Source organism: Chiloscyllium plagiosum, unplaced genomic scaffold (assembly GCF_037043375.1).
Source record: "Chiloscyllium plagiosum isolate Xiang-an unplaced genomic scaffold, Cpla_swu_hap1 HiC_scaffold_5, whole genome shotgun sequence".
NCBI classification, from domain to species: domain Eukaryota; kingdom Metazoa; phylum Chordata; class Chondrichthyes; order Orectolobiformes; family Hemiscylliidae; genus Chiloscyllium; species Chiloscyllium plagiosum.
The window spans coordinates 124,781,023-124,799,892 of NW_028270143.1; the positions used below are offsets into that span (position 1 = coordinate 124,781,023).

Here is an 18,870-nt window from a genome sequence, read left to right on the forward strand (position 1 = left end):
TCACTCTGGATAAACCTTTTGAATTGCTGCGTTCCAATCTGGGCACTGCACCTTGGACCTTTGCTCACCCTCTGAATGCTGTTCTTCAAGACTCTAACCCATTGAGTGAGGAATCTCCGAGGCTGGACAGCTATTAGGTGATTGTCAGGGTGGGAATGGTTGGGAGGAGGGTGGTGAATTCACCGTAAGCCAGCAGTGCGCATTCAGTAATTGTTCCTGGTTTCTGTTGAATGACATGCAGCAACTGAAGGGGAAGATCCTGGTGAAAGGGAAGAGGCTGAATCGCCTGGAAGCTCCCCAGGATGCAGACATGGGCGATGAGGTTTCTGATGAGGATGAGGCCGCTGAACAAGACAGTGAAGACGAGCAAAAGGAAGTAAAAAAGGTGGGTGATCTTGCAGGTGAAATTTGCACCTCCCCTGCTCCTTTTTCCCCTTCCACCACCCCCACATTGTCCTTCACCCTCCTTCATTACCCCCAGTGTCCCTCTTTTCCCCCTCCTCTCTTGGCCCTTACCAGTCGGTCCGTTTCTCCCTCTGCCTCTCCCACTTTCCCTCATTTTTATTCCATTGATTCTACTAGAGGCTTGCGAGAGGAAACGATCAGCGAGAAGGCAACAAGAACTCAGTTGCATAGACCTCAGGACTTGTGTCATTACAGTAGCATGAATATCTGCTCGAGGCAAAGACTTGGCCTCTGGCTGTTACTGGAGTAAGATGTCATCCTTTCACAATGAGGTGAGGTGCATTGTTGGATCAAAGTACAAGGAGATTTGCTCTGTTTCTAAACCCATACTGTACCTCTCCTGGGAGTGTTTGATGGGAATACTTAGAGCAAGCTTTATTCTATAATTAAACATGTTTCCGAAATGGGTAGCTACAATGGAAAGTTTTATGTTCTAAGGAAGAAGGCTGAATAGTTTGTCCTATCCTGGAAACCCATCATGTCCTTCCCATCACATTACTAATTCGGTCTTTGAAAACTCTTGAGATTTTGCTTACTCGGCGATCTCCAGCCTTCGCTGTTAACCAACATTTCTAGGTGAAAGCATATTCCCTCTGACTTTCCCAATGCCAGTTTTTAACTGACTTGTCTTTGTCATATAATCGTGAGGTTTAACCCAAGACTTAGTGTTTCCTCCTCAGCCACTTTGTTCTCGAATGAAAAGTCATAGCGTGGTGAGGCACAAAAGATTAGATTCTCTACAGTATGGAAACAGGCCCTTTTGGCCCAACAAGTCCACACCAACCCTCCAAGGAGTAATCCACCTGACTCATTCCCCTATCATATATTTACCCCTGACTAATGCACTTAACTCTACAGGCAATTTTAGCATGGCCAATTCACCTGACCTGCACATCTTTGGATTGGCCATTTGGCCCTTCAAGCCTGTGCTAGTTTATTAAGAGCTATTCCACCCAGCCATCCCCCCCACCACTCATTTTCCATATTCCTGTACCTTTTCACGAATGTATCCGATTCCCTTTGAAAGTTTATGCTGTATGTCTAAGCTTAGGAAAAATGCACCTTGGATATCTTGGGGTGTTAGAGCATTCCATGCAGTCTTGTTAACTGTGGGGTTAAGGCTGGTACTTTTCTTTCTGATTTGACATCAGCCAAGACTGTATTTGTCCATCTTGCCAAGCTCGGAGTATCTCAATGAAACGGTATCTAAGAAACCCTACACCTGTAACTGTGTTGAGGCTAAATGTCTCTTTCTTCCAGAGTGGGAAGATAAAGTTGGCTAAAGAACTCTCCGACCTTGTCATCTTCTGCAAGAGTGTCCACTTCAATGGATTTGAAGATGCTGCACAAAACCAAGTTTTCTATGAGATGTCATCCTTTGTAGAAAGCAAGTTCAATAAGCTGACACAGGAAACGGGTAAGTCGAACACAAGGAATAGTATTTAAAATAGACCACTTGGCCCTTCAAGCTTGCTCTGTCAATTGTCATGAGCTGATCTACCTAATTTTCACCACCTCTCAATATCCTCATATCCCTTGATTCCATTCATTCCCAAAAATCCATGGATCTCAACCTTGAAAATATTGAGCATCTAGGAGAAAGTGAGGACTGCAGATGCTGGAGAATGAGTCAAAACGTGTGGCGCTGTCTAACCCTAACCCTATTGCACCTTCCTGATGGAGGGTTTATGCCCAAAACGTCGCCTATCCTGCTCCTTGGATGCTACCTAACCTGCTGTGCTTGTCCAATGCCACACTTTTCGACTCTGTTTCACCTTGGAGTAATACAAAGTTGACTCTCTAGCTCCAAATCCAAATGATATAGATTTTTAAAGCTCTGTAAATAAGCTTTACAGAAGTTTCTCTTGTTTTTTTTGTGCGATCTTTAAAGTGAGTTCTACTTACTCTAAAGTTAAAAATATCTCAACACCAGGTTATAGTCTGACAGGTTTACTTGGAAGTACTAGTTTTCAGCCTATAACCTGGCGTTGATTTTTTTAACTTTTGTCCACCCCTGTCCAACACCGACACCACCTCATCACTCTCCTGTAAAGTTGGTTACTAGACTCTCCAACTCCGTCCACAGTCTCAAACAATTAAGAATTGGGCAAGGATTTGTGATAAGACTAGCATAATCAGATATGATGCAAGCAAGCCATGACATACTATACCAGATGAAGAAATTTCTCCTCTTGTTAGTCATAACAAGCTGCACCCTCATTCTTTAATCTTTCATGGAATGTGGGTGTCACTAACAAGCCCAACATTTCTTGCCCATCCCTGGTTACCCTTGAACTGAGTAGTTTTCATTCCAGAGGGCAGTTAAGAGTCACCCACCAGGCTGTGGGACTGGAATCACATGTAGGCCAGATTTTCCTTCCTAAAGGACATTAGAAATTTAGTATTTACAACAATTGCAACTAGACTAGCTTTTAGTTAATTTAAATTTCACCACTGCAATTTTGGGATTTGAGCCCTCTTACCTTAGGCCTCTGGATTACAAGTCCAGTAATATTGCTACTGTGTCACCCCCTTCCACTTATTCTGGCACTGAATCCCCATTAGCTTGATCCCCAAGGCATCAGAAACAACTCCTCAACATCTACCCTGTCAGGCACTTTCAGAATGCTTATACACTTGATCAAGAGTACATTGTATTCTTCTAAATTCTAAACAGCTTAGAGGGCATCCATTGATAGTGTGTCACTCGATGCTGGTCATCTGAAAATTTCAGATCTGTCTTTGTTAGTGCTCATCCAACATAGATTGTCATGTGACCTCATCATAAGACGTGGTTACAGAAAGGACTTGCAATTACGCAGATCCTTTCATGACTTGTGTGTCCTCAGTGGTTTGTGAAAATAAAGTCCGTAGAGAGCAAACACCTTTAAATAGCAATAAAATAATAACTAAATAATCTGCCCATTTGATTGGAATTTGGCCAGGCCATTGGGAAATCTTCTGTTTTTTTTAAAAAAAAATTAGTGACCCTGGGGTTTTCTACACCCATTGGGGAGGGCATACATAGAATCGTAAAATAATTGCAAAATAGAAAGAGGCCATTTGGCTTATGTCGCTGCCTATTCTCAGCAAAAGCTCGTTCCACTCCTGTGCCTCTTCTCTGTAGCTCTGCAAATTTTCCCTTCAATTAATTATCTAATTCCCTATTCAATGCTTTGATTGAACTCGCTCCATCACAATTCCTGGTTGTGCATTCCAGGTCCTAACCATCCACTGCATTTTAATAAAAAACTACCTGTTCCTTCCGATCTTTTTTGCCATTCTGTGCCCTCTGGTTCTCAACCATGGTTTCTATCTACCTGCTCCTTTTTATAGCCCTTATGATTTGGAGCATTTTGGGCTCAACCTTCCTTGTATTTTTAAAATGAAAAATAACCCCAACTCCTCCAATCTTCCAACATAACTGAGGTTCCTCATCCTTGGAACCATTTCTGCAGCCTCTGGTAAGGCTAGATCCATCCTTCCAAGTTTGGCTTCCAGGACTGGACTCAGTGCAGCACTTGAAGCTAACAGAGAGCTTTATAAAGGGTCAGTGTAACAGCCTTTTTTAGTTAGGCCGAAGTGTGTGCTGGAGATTATAGAGTCAAGATTAGAGTGGTGCTGGAAAAGTACACCAGGTCGGGCAGCATCCAAGGAGCAGGAAAATCAACGTTTCAGGCAAAGGTCCTTCACAAGGCCTCATTCCTAATGAAGGACTTTTGCCCGAAATGTCGATTTTCCTTCTCCTTAGATGCTGCTTGACCTGCTGTGCTTTTCCAGCACCACTTTAATCTTAAGTCTTTTTTAGTTCTCTATTCCAATATTTATAAAGCTGGGAATCTCACATATCTCCGTTAACCACTTTCAATCTGTCCTGCCCTGTCGAGGATGTGTGTACAGACTCTATATCCAACTCTGTTCCATTTTAGTGTTATAGCCTTTGTTATCACCTCTCCTGCTTCTTCCGACCAAAATGAATGGTTTCACACTTCACTGTATTAAAGCATCACCTGCCATTTTGTCTGCCCACTTCACCAGCCTGTACTCTTCACAGGTTATAAAGGCCCGTTGTTCGTAAATTTCAAAATTGTGCCATTTACACCCTAGGTCCAGTTCATTAATATAGATCAGGAAGGTAGAGTTTTAAAACAGATGTCTAGGAAATCTGACCACAAGCCCTTCTCTCCAATCCAAAACACAAAATGATTAGGATTACTGTCATTTCCATGTCAGCCAGACAATTTTATATCATGTCACTACTGTCTCATAATGGTGTTCTAACTGTATTGTTCATATAAACAGAGGCAAGATGTTGTTTATTTAAATACCTAGAGCACTTATAAAAGAGTGACTGCTGGTTGCTCAGCAAAAAGCAGGTGTATGTAATGCTTCATTCTATAAATAAACCTGCTATCAATAAAAGTATTAATGTCTGTTGTACTTCACTGATTTGGAATTGTACTAACATCTCCCTTTTTATTCAATGGTGTCTAACTTTACTGTCAAGCCTGTTATCTACATATGTTCTTTATGTAATGCTTTTTGGACATTCATGTGTACCACATCAACCACATTATCCTTATCTCTTAGTTACTGCATAAAAACACTGGGCCTTGGTTTGACATCACAGCTAGAGAGGGAACTTCCAACAATGCAGCACTCTCTTAGTATTGCACTGGAGTAACAAGCTGGACTGAATGCTCAGGTCCCTGGAGTGGGACCCAATCCAGAGCAATCTGACTCAAACTCAGGATCAGTAACCACTGAGTTGAGGCTGACATTGTTGTTTTGGACTGATGAAGCAGCTGAAAGTGGTTTTGCAGAAGATGTTACTCTGAGGAATGAAGCTAAATATTAATCAGCTGTATTTTCCCACAGCCAAGCCATTTATTGAACTGAACACCCGACAGCTGAGCAGGATTTACCCAGCAGGACTGAGAACAGATTCCTCCAACTACAATCCTGTTGACATGTGGAACGCGGGCTGTCAGATTGGTGAGTCACCTCAGTCTAGCATGGTCATTACATACAATGAAAAGGATGTCAGTGAGTAACAGAATGTATCCCCATTCCCTCTTTCTCTGTAGTGGCTCTAAATTTCCAGACTCCAGGGCAGGAGATGGACATCAACCAGGGGAAGTTTCTGGACAATGGTTTTGCTGGTTACAATCTGAAGCCAAAATATTTGAGAGAAAAGAAGGCTGGCTTTGATTCAAAGAACGTTCAGAAGGGTTCCTGGCTAAATAAGAAGAAGCTCCATGTGATGGTGAGAGACTACAATTTTCTTCATCTTCCTCAGGCTTTTGCTTTTCCTGCTTGAGCTTGTTGAATTTAGGCCTAGGGTCTTGCCAGGGAGTTAGCAAGTTGTTTCTCACTTTGCCTCAACAGACAAGACTGATGGCCAAAGGAGCAGGCTGGATGGCAGCTAGTTTAATAGGCAAAAACAATCACTGGCCATATGCTTTTTAGGAATGTTTGTGCTTCCAGGCTAACAATCCAAAGGCATGGCTTCTCCAGCTTGGGCAACTGAGGATTGACCTTGGTCGTGGTGGCTGTAAAACCACCAGGTTGTCAATAAAAGCCCATCTGGTTCACTGATGCCCTCACTTGTTCTGGCCTATATGTGACTTCACACTCACCATAATATGGTTGACTCTTAACTGACCTCTGTAATGGCTTAGCAGCCCACTCAGTTCATGGGCCATTGGGGATGGACAACAGTTATTAATCTAGCCAGTGACGTCTATATCCCATGAAAGAACAAAAAAAACGTAAAAACAGAAGCAGGAGTAGACCATTCAGCCCCCTTGAGGCTGCTCCACTGTTCAGTACATCATGGCTGAACATTGGCCTTAAATCCAATTTCCTGCTGATTCCCTAAGGAAACCTGCAAACAGGAGGATGGAATCTGACCATTCGTTGACTGATGTGACCTCTGACCCATATGCCTTAATGTCATTAGCCACCAAACATCTTTTTTTTTTCCTCTTGGGTTTGCTCGATATTGTCTCTAAAATGAAGAAATTTCCGGCCTGTTCTTTAGCCTGAGATTAGGTCCTGTGGTTTTAGACTCACCAGCTAGAGGGAAACATCACGTCTACATTGGCTCTGTCAGAATTCTGTAAGTCTTAGTGAGTCACCTCTCTCTTTAAAACTGTAGGGAATATAGACTCCGTCGCCCCAATCTCTCCTCTTTTTTTTGTTACAAAGAAAAATCCCCGCTTCCCAGGGATTAATCTGGTGAACCGCACTTGCATCACGTGCACAGCAAGCAAATACCTCCTTTAGAAAAGGAGCCCAGAACTGTATGCAACCTCACTCAGGCCCTGTGCAATTGCAGGAGGACATCTTTACTCCTATACTCAGATCCCCATGTAATGAAGCCCATCATACGTTTGCACTCCTAGTTGGTTGCTGTACCCTGCATGCTAGAATTTCCCTGCATGCTAGCTTTGAGACTCATGAGCAAAGACGTCCGAATCCCTTTGGACACCTGCACTTCCCAGCTGCTCTCAGTTTGAGAATTAACCTGCCTTTGTGTTTTTTTTAAACTACCAGTGTGAATAATTCCACACTAATTTGCATTATATACACTTACCATAACTGTAGCCCATTCATGTAGCCTGCCCAAGTCCTCTGAAAGTCTCCTTGCATTCTCTTCACAACTTAGATTCTCATCCAGTTTGGTGATATCAGCAAATTTGGAAATAATGCAATTCATCCCAAAACCAAATTGTTCGTGTAGGTTATGAGCAGTTGTGTACCCAACTGGTAACAACCTGCCATCACTTTTGAAGTTTTTTCCTATTTTCCGTAGCTGTTTAGCTTCTCCACCATTTACCAATTCTCTTGTTCACCAGTGACAGGCTCACATTTACAGTCATGGAGATATACAGCACAGAAACAGACCCTTCGGTCCAACTCGTCCATGCAGGCCAGGTATCCTAACCTAATCGAGTCCCATTTGCCAGCACTTAGCCCATATCCCTCTAAACCCATCCTATTCATATACCCATCCAGATGCCTTTTAAATGTCATTGTACCAGCCTCCACCACTTCCTCTGGCAGCTCATTCCATAAATGCACCACCCTCTGCGTGAAAAAGTTGCCCCTTCGGTTCAGGGTGAGAAGGAAAGATGTAAAAGGGACCTTTAGTTCTGGACTCCCCACCCCAGGGAAAAGACCTTGTCTGTTTATCTTATCCATGCCCTTCATGATTTTTATAAGGTCATGCCCCCTCCCTATAGCTCCAACCCTGGCTACGTTCTTGTAAATCTTTTCTGAACCCTTTCAAGTTTCATAATATCCTTCCGATAGGAAGGAGACCAGAATTGCACGCAATATTCCAAAAGTGGCCTAACCAATGTCCTGTACAGCCGCAACATGACCTCCCAACTCCTGTACTCAGTACTCTGACCAATAAAGGAAAGCATACCAAATGCCGCCTTCACTATCCTATCTACCTGCGACTCCACTTTCAAGGAGCTATGAACCTGCACTCCAAGGTCTCTTTGTTCAGCAACACTCCCTAGGACCTTACCATTAAGTGTATAAGTCCTGCTAAGATTTGCTTTCCCAAAATGCAGCACCTCGCATTTATCTGAATTAAACTCCATCTGCCACTTCTCAGCCCATTGGCCCATCTGGTCAAGATCCCGTTGTAATCTGAGATGACCTTCTTTACTGTCCACTATACCTACAATTTTGATGTCATGTTATTAACTATACCTCCTATGGTCACATCCAAATCATTTATATAAGTGACAAAAAGCAGTGGACCCAGCACCGATCCTTGTGGCACACTACTGGTCACAGGCCTCCAGTCTGAAAAGCAATCCTCCACCACCACCCTCTGTCTTCCTCCTTCGAGCCAGTTCTGAATCCAAATGGCTAGTCTCCATGTATTTCATGAGATCTAACCTTGCTAACTAATCTCCTGTGAGGAACCTTTGTTGAATGCCTTACTGAAGTCCATATAGATCATCCCTGATGAAGGGCGTTTGCCCGAAACATCGATTTTCCTGTTCCTCAAATGCTGCTTGACCTGCTGTGCTTTTCCAGCACCACACCATCGACTCCATGTAGATCAGGTCCATTGCTCTGCCCTCATCAATCCTCTTTGTTACTTCTTAAAGAGCTCCTTTAAGAGCTTCTTAAATCAAGTTTGTGAGACATGATTTCCCACGCACAAAGCCGTGTTGACTATCCCTAATCTCTTGTTGCCTTTCCAAATACATGTACATCCTGTCCTTCAGGATTCCCTCCAACAACTTGCCCACCACTGAGGTCAGGCTCACCGGTCTATAGTTTCCTGGCTTGTCCTTACCACCTTTCTGAAACAGTGGCACCACGTTAACCAACCTCCAGTCGTCTGGCACCTCGCCTGTGACTATTGATGATACAAATATCTCAGCAAAGGGCCCAGCAATCACATCTCTAGCTTCCCACAGAGTTCTAGGGTACACCTGATCAGGTCCTGGGGATTTATCCACCTTCATGCATTTCAAGACATCCAGCACTAGCTCCTCTGTAATGTGGGCATTTGTTTTAGCTATTTGTTCCCTTTTCTCAAACTGTAAAGGGACTTCTATTGAGTGTGTACTGTATGGAATTTAGAAGGATGAGGGGGATCATAGATTCCCTACAATGTGAAAACCAGCCATTTGGCCCAACAAGTCCATAGCAACTCTCTGAAGAGCATTTCACCCAGACTAACCCTCCTACCCTATCCCTGTAACTGTGCAATTCCCATGGCTAATCCATCTAGCCTGCATGTCACCGGACCCTGTCGGCAGCTTAGCATGGCCAATCCACCTAATATGCACGTCTTTGGATTGTGGGAGGAAACCGGAGCACCCGGAGGAAACCCATGCAGACACTGGGAGAATGTTTGTGCAGAGTTTGCACAATTGCCTGAGGGTGGAATTAAACCTGGGTCTCAGGCACTGTGAGGCAGCAGTGGTAGCTGGTGTGTTGCCTCATAGTGTTGTGTAAAGTTCAATCAGACTGAATCAGGGGCCTGGATAGAGTGGATTCTACTGCAAAAAATACGGAGGTATGGCATTGAGGGTGAGTTGGAGGTTTGGATTAGGAGTTGGCTGGCTGGAAGAAGACAGAGGGTAGTAGTTGATGGCAAAGGTTCATCTTGGAGTGCCGTCACTAGCGGTGTTCTGTTTTGGGACCATTGCTGTTTGTTATTTTTATAAATGACCTGGAGGAGGGGTTAGAAGGTTGGGTGAGCAAGTTTGCGGATGATACGAAAGTCGGAGGAGTTGTAGACAGTGAGGAAGGATGTGACAGGTTACAGCGGGATATAGATAAGCTGCAGAGCTGGACAGAAAGGTGGCAAATGGAGTTCAATGTAGCTAAGTGTGAGGTGATTCGCTTTGGTAAGAGTAACAAAAAGATGGGGTACTGGGCTAATGGTTGGATACTTGGTAGTGTGGATGAGCAGAGGGATCTTGGTGTCCATGTACACAGATCTTTGAAAGTTGCCACCCAGGTAAATAGTGCGGTGAAGAAGGCATATGGCGTACTGGCTTTTATTGGTAGAGGAATTGAGTTCCGGAGTCCTGAGATCATGATGCAGTTGTATAAGACTCTGGTGCGGCCACATCTGGAGTATTGTGTGCAGTTTTGGTCGCCATACTATAGGAAGGATGTGGAGGCACTGGAACGGGTGCAGAGGAGGTTTACCAGGATGTTGGCTGGTATGGTAGGAAGATCGTATGAGGAAAGGCTAAGGCACTTGGGGTTGTTTTCATTGGAGAAAAGAAGGTTTAGGGGTGACTTGATAGAGGTGTACAAAGATGATTAGGGGTTTAGATAGGGTTGACAGTGAGAATCTTTTTCCACGTATGGAGTCAGCTATTACAAGGGGGCATAGCTTTAAATTAAGGGGAGGTAGGTATAGGACAGATGTTAGGGGTAGGTTCTTTACTCAGCGAGTCGTGAGTTCCTGGAATGCCCTGCCAGTAGCAGTGGTGGACACTCTCTCATTATGGGCATTTAAGCGGGCATTGGATAGGTATTTGGAGGATAGTGTCTGGATCAGTGGTGCTGGAAGAGCACAGCAATTCAGGCAGCATCCGAGGACAGGCAAAATCGACGTTTCGGGCAAAAGCCCTTCATCAGGAATAAAGCCTCCTTTATTCCTGATGAAGGGCTTTTGCCCGAAACGTCGATTTTGCCTGTCCTCGGATGCTGCCTGAATTGCTGTGCTCTTCCAGCACCACTGATCCAGAATCAGGTTTCCAGCATCTGCAGTCATTGTTTTTACCTCATTTGGAGGATAGTGGGCTAGTGTAGGTTAGGTGGGCTTGGATCGGCGCAACATCGAGGGCCGAAGGGCCTGTACTGCGCTGTATTCTTCTATGCTCTATGTTCTAGGACATGGAGAAGATGTTTGCACTGGTGCGAGAAACTAGGATCCAAGGTCTCAGACTCAAAGGGACCACCTTTAGCACTAAGATGAGAAGGACTTTCTTCAGCCAGAGAATGGTTAATCTGTGGAGCTCATGGCCTCCATAATCCTCTGTGGCAAAGAGAGTGAGAGAGGCCCTTCATTAGTAAGGGGATCAAGGGTTATGGGGGAAGGCAGGAATAGGGTTGAGAAGCATATTGAATGGTGGAGCAGACTTGATGGACCAAATGGCCTAATTCTACTCCTATACCTTACAGTTCTTTTACAATCTACTTTTATGTTCCTCACAAACTTGCTGCTTTTTCCTTTCTTAAACAGTTTCTTCGTCCTCATTGGCTGGGTTCCCAGTCTCCGGTTTGCCACTTACTCTGGCATCCTGAAGTCATTTCCTTTGATCTAATGAAACTTCTAATAATACCTATGGTGATGGATCTTATCTCTTTGGGTGTTTCTGCCTTGGAGGAATGTGTATCTGTTGTAGACCATGTAGTATATCTTTAAATATTAGCCACCGCCTGTCTGCATTGGATTTTTTCACTGTATTTTTCCCAACCTATCCATAGACCCTTCTAGTATCCTTTGCTTAGATTTGTTTCAGAAAGAACAATGTTGTCATACCTCACAGGGGGGAATGCACTGAATATCAAGACCCACTACTTCCAGAGTTGCCACAAAACTTTGAAAAAAGTTGGAAGTGTCCAACATTCACCAATTTACTTGATTTCCAGACCCAGATTGATAGAAAATGAGGCAGATATCTGCCCCCCCTTCCAGCTGGAACAGGTTGAGATGAAATTCCTGCTTCAGAATTCCATCGTGAAGTTCCGGATGTGAAACAAAAGCAGAAAATGCTGGAGAAACTCAGCAGATGTGGCAGCATCAATGTTATGAGTTCAGCATGCTCCTGATGCATTGCTAAAACACTGACTCCCTCTGGTCTTCACAAATTCCTTGTTTCCTTCAGGTTATCTCTGCCCAGCAGCTTCCAAAGTCGAACAGGCTGAAGCTCAAGTCAGTTGTGGATCCTCTGGTGGTGGTGGAGGTTTTTGGTGTTAGTGAAGATTGTGATTCAAAAGAAACAGAACACATCTCCAACAATGGTAAGTTACGTTATAAACCACCTCACCTGTACAGCATTATGTCCAGACCCTGAAATTACATTAGAAGCAATTCCGAGAGGGATCACTATACTCAAATCTCAGATGAAGGGCTTCTTTTGAAAGAATAGTTTAGGCCTAGACTAATTGGGGCTTAAAAGAATGAGGGGTGATCTTACTGAAACTTAAAATATCCTGTGGGAACTTGAAAATGGATGTTTCCTCTTGTGGAAAAGACGAGAACTATGGGGCATAGGTTTATGAATAATGGGTCTCCCATTAAGTTGGACGAGAAGGTTCCTTTCCGAACATGTTCTCTCCTGAGAGATGAGAGGCTGGGTCTTTGTCTAACTCAACCTTAAACACATTCAAAGTTCATTAGTGGGAGATTGAAAAGTGAAGTTGAGACCACAGTCACGTTAGTGATCTTGTTGAATGCAGCAGCTGGCTAGAAGGGCTAAATGACCGTCTCCTGCTCTATGTTACTTACAGGACTTTGCAGTCCGGTCTAAATACAGACTCTTGGTATGCAGCCAGAGCTAGATACAGGCTGGTATCTACTGTCCATCCTAACTGTCTTGTACAGTTGAGCCATTCTCTTCAAAGAGTTCAGGCCAATATGAGGTTGGGGGGGGGTCACAGCTGAGATCAGAGGTTGGAGTGGCTCAGTGATTAGCACTGCTGCCTCTCAGCACCAGAGACCTGGGTTCGATTCCAGCCCTGGGCGACTGTCAGTGTGGAGTTTACACATTCTCCCTATGTCTGCTTAGGTTTTGTCTGGGTGCTCTGGTTTTTTCCCACAATCCAAAGATGTGCAGATGAGGTGAATTGGCCATGCTAAATTGTCCATAGTGTTAGGTGCATTAATCAGAGGGAAATGGGCCTGGGTGGGTTACTCTTCAGAGGGTCGATGGTTGGGTAAAATGGCCTGTTTCCACACTGTAGGGAATCTAATCTAATCAAAGTTAGATTCTCTTCATCAAAGAACCAGTTGATGACCGCATGGAGTTAGAATCCCTACAGTGTGGAAATGGGCCCTTCGGCCCAACAAGTGGGGGGATTCAAACCCCCAGTTTCTCTCTGTAAACAACTCTCCATTTTTGTCCCATTCAGGATTCAGCCCCATGTGGAACACTACCTTCCAGTTTGACGTTTCTGTCCCTGAGCTGGCTTTCGTGCGGTTTGTGGTGCAGGACTACGACATGTCGTCCAAGAATGATTTTATCGGACAGTTTACACTACCCTTCACGAGCTTGAAACTAGGTAAAGTAACTAGCAGGGCCCTATTTTGGAAAGACTGACCACAGCCGCCCTCTCCTACCTTTCCCTGGACAGTCAGACTGCTGCCTCAGGTTTCCTTGGGTTCAGGGTGAGAATTGTCTGGCATCTCTCACTGGCATAGTGGCAGTCAGTTACCCTCTGGAGTACCATGCTGGCTGCTGCCCCCTCCTACCCCTGAAGCAGAAGCCAAACTTGAGGGCTGAGAATAGGAGTGATTCCAATACAAGGAGGGACTCTCCTATCTGAAGAATTTCCCTCGTTGAATTATTTTCACGAGCATGGAATTAAACAAGAGGGTGGTCAGGAACCCACAGCCTGGGATGCAAGTTGAGGTGGGAAACCTCAGCCTTTTTCGGAAAAAAAAATGTTTGGATGAGCACTCAATGTCATAACATTCAAGACTATGTACAAGGCAGGATAGGGGACAAGTATAAACAGGCATATGCTTTGGTGGTACAGAGTGGATGGGCTGAAAGGCCTCTTCTGTACTGTATGACTCTCTGACAGAAGAAAAGGAACTTGACTTATTACTGTTCTGTATCTTTGGAAAGATCAGTCGATCTCCAACTTTCCCCCGAAGGCCCAGCATACCTTCCTGCTTTTCTACTAATTGGCCAATTCCCTTTGGGATCACAGTAGTGGGTTGTGGGGGTGGGAGGGCGGGGTGGTGCACTTGATGGGCTCCGGAGGGTGCTATGATTGGGTGGGGTGATGGTGGCATGATGGGTTCCGGAGGGGGCAATGGTTAGGGGTGGGGTGGCGGCATGATGGGGTCCAGAGGAAGCAATGGTAAGAGGGTTCATCACGGGGTCTGGAGGGTGCAGTGGTAAAAGAGGGGGCATGATGGGGTCCACAGGGGGTGATGGTAATGGGGTAGAGTGTGACAGGGTCTAGGGGGGGCAATTATGATGGGGTAGGGGTGCCGTGATTGATTGTTTGTCTTTGACCCTGACAGGGATGCCATTTCCTCATTTTGTTTGCTGTTCACAGGCTATCGACACATTCACCTCCTAACAGAGAGCGGGGATCGCCTTCCCTCAGCGTCACTCTTTGTCCACATCATGATTGAGTAAAGCACCAGGATCTGCTTCCATCTAAACCCTGACTTCCAGACTGCAGCCTACAGGCCCAATGAGGGGGTGTATGTGTGAGACAGAGAGAGAGAGAGAAGGCAGAGTGGGGGTGTGGGTGCGGGGGGGTGGGGGAAGGTGTGGTAAATGACGAGAGATTGGGCGGATGGAGTGAATGAGAGGGTGGAAAGTAGGAAAGCGTAGAAGGGCATGACCAGGTGAGGGGGGTGCGCGATGATGAGGGTGGGGATGGGGATTGGAACGGGGGAGAGGGAACAGGCGGCAGTTTGCACAAAAACAATCCTAGTGTCTGGTTTCTTTCCAGAGGACTGTGGGAGATTTCGATGCTGCTGATGCTTGTTTTGACCTTTTTTCTAAAAAAGATTCTTAGCATATTTTAGTTCAATGATAATCTATAGGCACAGGTGAGAGAGGGGTTACATTCACTCATCCGATGGTACCTGATTGCTTGGGATATTCTTTATAAGACACTGTCTACAACTTCCATTTTATCAATTTTATTAAAAGAACTCATCCTGCCCATTGTTTTCACGTCTTTTTCTAAAATGCTGCATTTGTATAGCGTCCTTAGCCACCTTGACATGTTGCATGTCACATTCCCAATGAAGGGCTTATGCCTGAAACGTTGATCCTCCTGCTCCTCGGATGCTGCCTGACCTGCTGTGCTTTTCCATTGCTACACTTCTCAACTCTGACATGTTGCGGTCAACAATGTTCATTTTTGAAACTCATCGCTGTTGCATTGTGTGCACAGCAAGATTCCAAACAACTGAGAACGACCCGGTTATCCAGCCATCTGTGACGTTTGTCAAGTGAAGAGAAGACACTGATGGCCTTAGAGAGGGAAGCCATGTGATCCTTCACACCCAAACCCAGCTGGGCTGCTGGTTTCACAGACACCCTGGTATTCTCGTCTCAGACTGGAGCTGATGGTTGGAGTGTACAGCCACAAAAAGAGAGCATAGAGTGACTGAGGATGATCGTTGTTTGACCAGTTATAGCCTAAAAACTGAAATGAGGGGGTGCTGGAACATTTAAACCTCTGAGCACTTAAAATGCCAGGGTACAGTTAGCTATGGATCAAGTACAGGTGAACCAGGGATGGCCAATAACTGCTTGCCCAGACAGTGCTGCCCCACATCCTGTGAACAAATTAAAAGTGGCATTGGTGTAGTGTGGTCAGTATAGTTGCAGTGGGCCAAAAGGCCTGTTTCTGTGCTGTATGACTGACTCTGTAACAGATTCATGCATTCAATACAACCCTTTGCAAAAAGTGGAACAGACAGTGCAAGGAATGGATGAATTATCTGAACAGTTCATCTCTCAGCCGCTGAGCAGCCAAAACACTTTGTCATCCTGGTAAGGTAGGGAGCACAGAAGGAGAAAGTGAGGTCTGCAGATGCTGGAGATCAAAGTTGAAACTTTATTGCTGGAACAGCACAGCAGGTCAGGCAGCATCCAGGGAACAGGAGATTCGACGTTTCGGGCACAGGTCCTTCTTCAGGAATGAGCAGAGAGTATTCAGCAGGAGAAGATAAAAGGTAGGGAGGAGGGACTTGGAGGAGGGGCGTTGGAAATGTGATAGGTGGAAAGAGGTCAAGGTGAGGGTGATAGGTCGGAGTAGGATGGAGGCGGAGAGGTCAAGAAGAAGACTGCAGGTCAGGAAGGCGGTGCCGGGCTGGAGGGATTCGGCTGAGACAAGGTGGGGGGAGGGGGGATGAAGAAACTGGTGAAGTCCAAGTTCATCCCCTGTGGTTGGAGGGTTGGAGGGTTCCCAGTCGGAAGATAAGACGCTCCTCCTCCGACCGTCGCGTTGTTGTGGTTTGGCGGTGGATGAGTCCAATGACCTGCATATCCTCGGTGGAGTGGGAGGGGGAGTTGAAATGCTGTGCTACAGGGTGGTTGGGTTGGTTCGTCCGGGTGGCCCAGAGGTGCTCTCTGAATCGCTCCGCAAGTAGGCGGCTATGGAAGTTTCCTTTGGGGCCTTGGAGAGAAGTGAGGGGGGAGGTGTGGGCGCAAGTGTTGCACCTCCTGCGGTTGCAAGGGAAAGTGCCGGGAGTGGAGGTTGGGTCGGTGGGGGGTGTGGATCTGACAAGGGAGTCGCGGAGGGAGTGGTCTCTACGGAAAGCTGATAGGGGAGGGGAGGGAAATATATCCTTGGTGTTGGGGTCTGTTTGGAGGTGGCGGAAGTGACGGCGGATGATGCGCTGTACATGGAGATTGGTAGGGTGGTAGGTGAGGACCAGTGGGGTTCTGTCCTGGTGGCGGTTGGAGGGGCGGGGCTCAAGGGCGGAGGAGCGGGAAGTGGAGGAGATGCGGTGGAGGGCACCGTCGACCACGTCGGGGGGGAAATTGCGGTCCTTGAAGAAGGAGGCCATCTGTGTTGTATGTATTTTGAACTGGTCCTCCTGGGAGCAGATGCGGCGGAGACGAAGGAATTGGGAGAATGGGATGGCGTTTTTACAGGGGGCAGGATGGGAGGAGGTGTAGTCCAGGTAGCTGTGGGAGTCGGTTGGTTTGTAGTAGATGTCCGTGTTGATTCGGTCGCCTGAGATAGAAACAGAAAGGTCTAGGAAGGGGAGGGAGGAGTCCGAGACTGTCCAGGTGAATTTGAGGTCGGGGTGGAAGGTGTTAGTGTAGTGGATGAACTGTTCAACCTCCTCGTGGGAGCACGAGGTAGCGCCGATACAGTCATCAATGTAGCGAAGGAAAAGATGGGGGGTGGGGCCAGTGTAGTTGCGGAAGATGGATTGTTCCACATACCCTACGAAGAGGCAGGCATAGCTGGGGCCCATGCGGGTGCCCATGGCTACTCCTTTTGTTTGGAGAAAGTGGGAGGATTGGAAAGAAAAGTTGTTCAGGGTGAGGACCAGTTCGGTCAGTCGAAGGAGGGTGTCGGTGGAAGGGTACTCCGCTTCTTCCTTTACCGCCGTACCACCCAGTACCCTTCCACCGACACCCTCCTTCGACTGACCGAACTGGTCCTCACCCTGAACAACTTTTCTTTCCAATCCTCCCACTTTCCGTAGAGACCACTCCCTCCGCGACTCCCTTGTCAGATCCACACCCCCCACCGACCCAACCACCACTCCCGGCACCTTCCCTTGCAACCGCAGGAGGTGCAACACTTGCGCCCACACCTCCCCCCTCACTTCTCTCCAAGGCCCCAAAGGAAACTTCCATATCCGCCACAGATTCACCTGCACCTCCACCCACATCATCTACTGCATCCGCTGCAGCCGGTGTGGCCTCCTCTATATTGGGGAGACAGGCCACCTACTTGCGGAGCGATTCAGAGAGCACCTCTGGGCCACCCGGACGAACCAACCCAACCACCCTGTAGCACAGCATTTCAACTCCCCCTCCCACTCCACCGAGGATATGCAGGTCATTGGACTCATCCACCGCCAAACCACAACAACGCGACGGTCGGAGGAGGAGCGTCTTATCTTCCGACTGGGAACCCTCCAACCACAGGGGATGAACTTGGACTTCACCAGTTTCTTCACCCCCCCTCCCCCCACCTTGTCTCAGCCGGATCCCTCCAGCCCGGCACCGCCTTCCTGACCTGCAGTCTTCTTCACCTCTCCGCCTCCATCCTACTCCGACCTATCACCCTCACCTTGACCTCTTTCCACCTATCACATTTCCAACGCCCCTCCTCCAAGTCCCTCCTCCCTACCTTTTATCTTCTCCTGCTGAACACTCTCTGCTCATTCCTGAAGAAGGGCCTGTGCCCGAAACGTCGAATCTCCTGTTCCCTGGATGCTGCCTGACCTGCTGTGCTGTTCCAGCAATAAAGGGAGCACAGAAACCAGCCTACACTGCAAGATCCCACAATCTGCAAATGATTGACAGCACCACTTTATAAATACATGGACAAAGGGGAAATATTGACAGTAGGCAAATTGTTCAGCTCTGCAGCACGATAGTGTTAAAAGTAGGGGTTTTCAATTTTAAACCATGGGGGTTTGGTGGGAATGAATCTAGGCCTCTATTTAAACATCGCCTCTAAAAGACGAGTCCTTTGACAGTACTACGTTCTCTGCACTGCACTGGAGTGTCTGTCTGGACTTAATATGCTCAAGCCTTTTGCATAAGGTTTGAACACATCGAACTTTATTAACTATGTGTGAGGGATGAACTTCAAGCCATGCTGAGCTTATAGAAGGAACAAAGTGGAATTTGCATGTGCAATTGTTTCTCTCCTTGTGCAAAAGGTACTTCCACCTTCCTGGAGTTTGGAGTGACTGGTACTCACTGCCCTCTAATGGTCCATCTTCACATTTCAACCTCCATTGCCCAACCTGAATTCTCCATTTCGGTTGGATCTGGGAGCGTCTTACCTGGCCAGAGAATTAACCCTGACCACCTTTGTATTTCAACCTTATGTTTGGTTTATTTTATTGTGGATGAGATTATTATGTGTATACTAGGCCCCAGAATCTTTTCTTCTTTCAAAAATATACTTATGGATAGTTTATATAAGTGCATACAAAGTTTCTAAATCAGT

General features: G+C 46.3%; 1 protein-coding gene across 2 annotated transcripts in view; it reads left to right on the forward strand.

Moving 5' to 3' along the window:
• Positions 1 to 14,455, forward strand: part of plcd1a (phospholipase C, delta 1a) — an 84,577-nt gene extending 70,122 nt beyond the window's left edge. For both annotated transcript variants that reach the window (XM_043690857.2, XM_043690854.2), the window contains exons 9-15: positions 242 to 385; positions 1,726 to 1,882; positions 5,344 to 5,460; positions 5,553 to 5,731; positions 11,853 to 11,988; positions 13,099 to 13,248; positions 14,257 to 14,455. In XM_043690857.2, coding sequence (XP_043546792.1) covers positions 242 to 385; positions 1,726 to 1,882; positions 5,344 to 5,460; positions 5,553 to 5,731; positions 11,853 to 11,988; positions 13,099 to 13,248; positions 14,257 to 14,339 — 966 coding nt within the window. In that variant the 3' untranslated portion in view covers positions 14,340 to 14,455. The remainder of the gene's footprint in view (positions 1 to 241; positions 386 to 1,725; positions 1,883 to 5,343; positions 5,461 to 5,552; positions 5,732 to 11,852; positions 11,989 to 13,098; positions 13,249 to 14,256) is intronic.
• Positions 14,456 to 18,870: the final 4,415 nt, after the last annotated feature.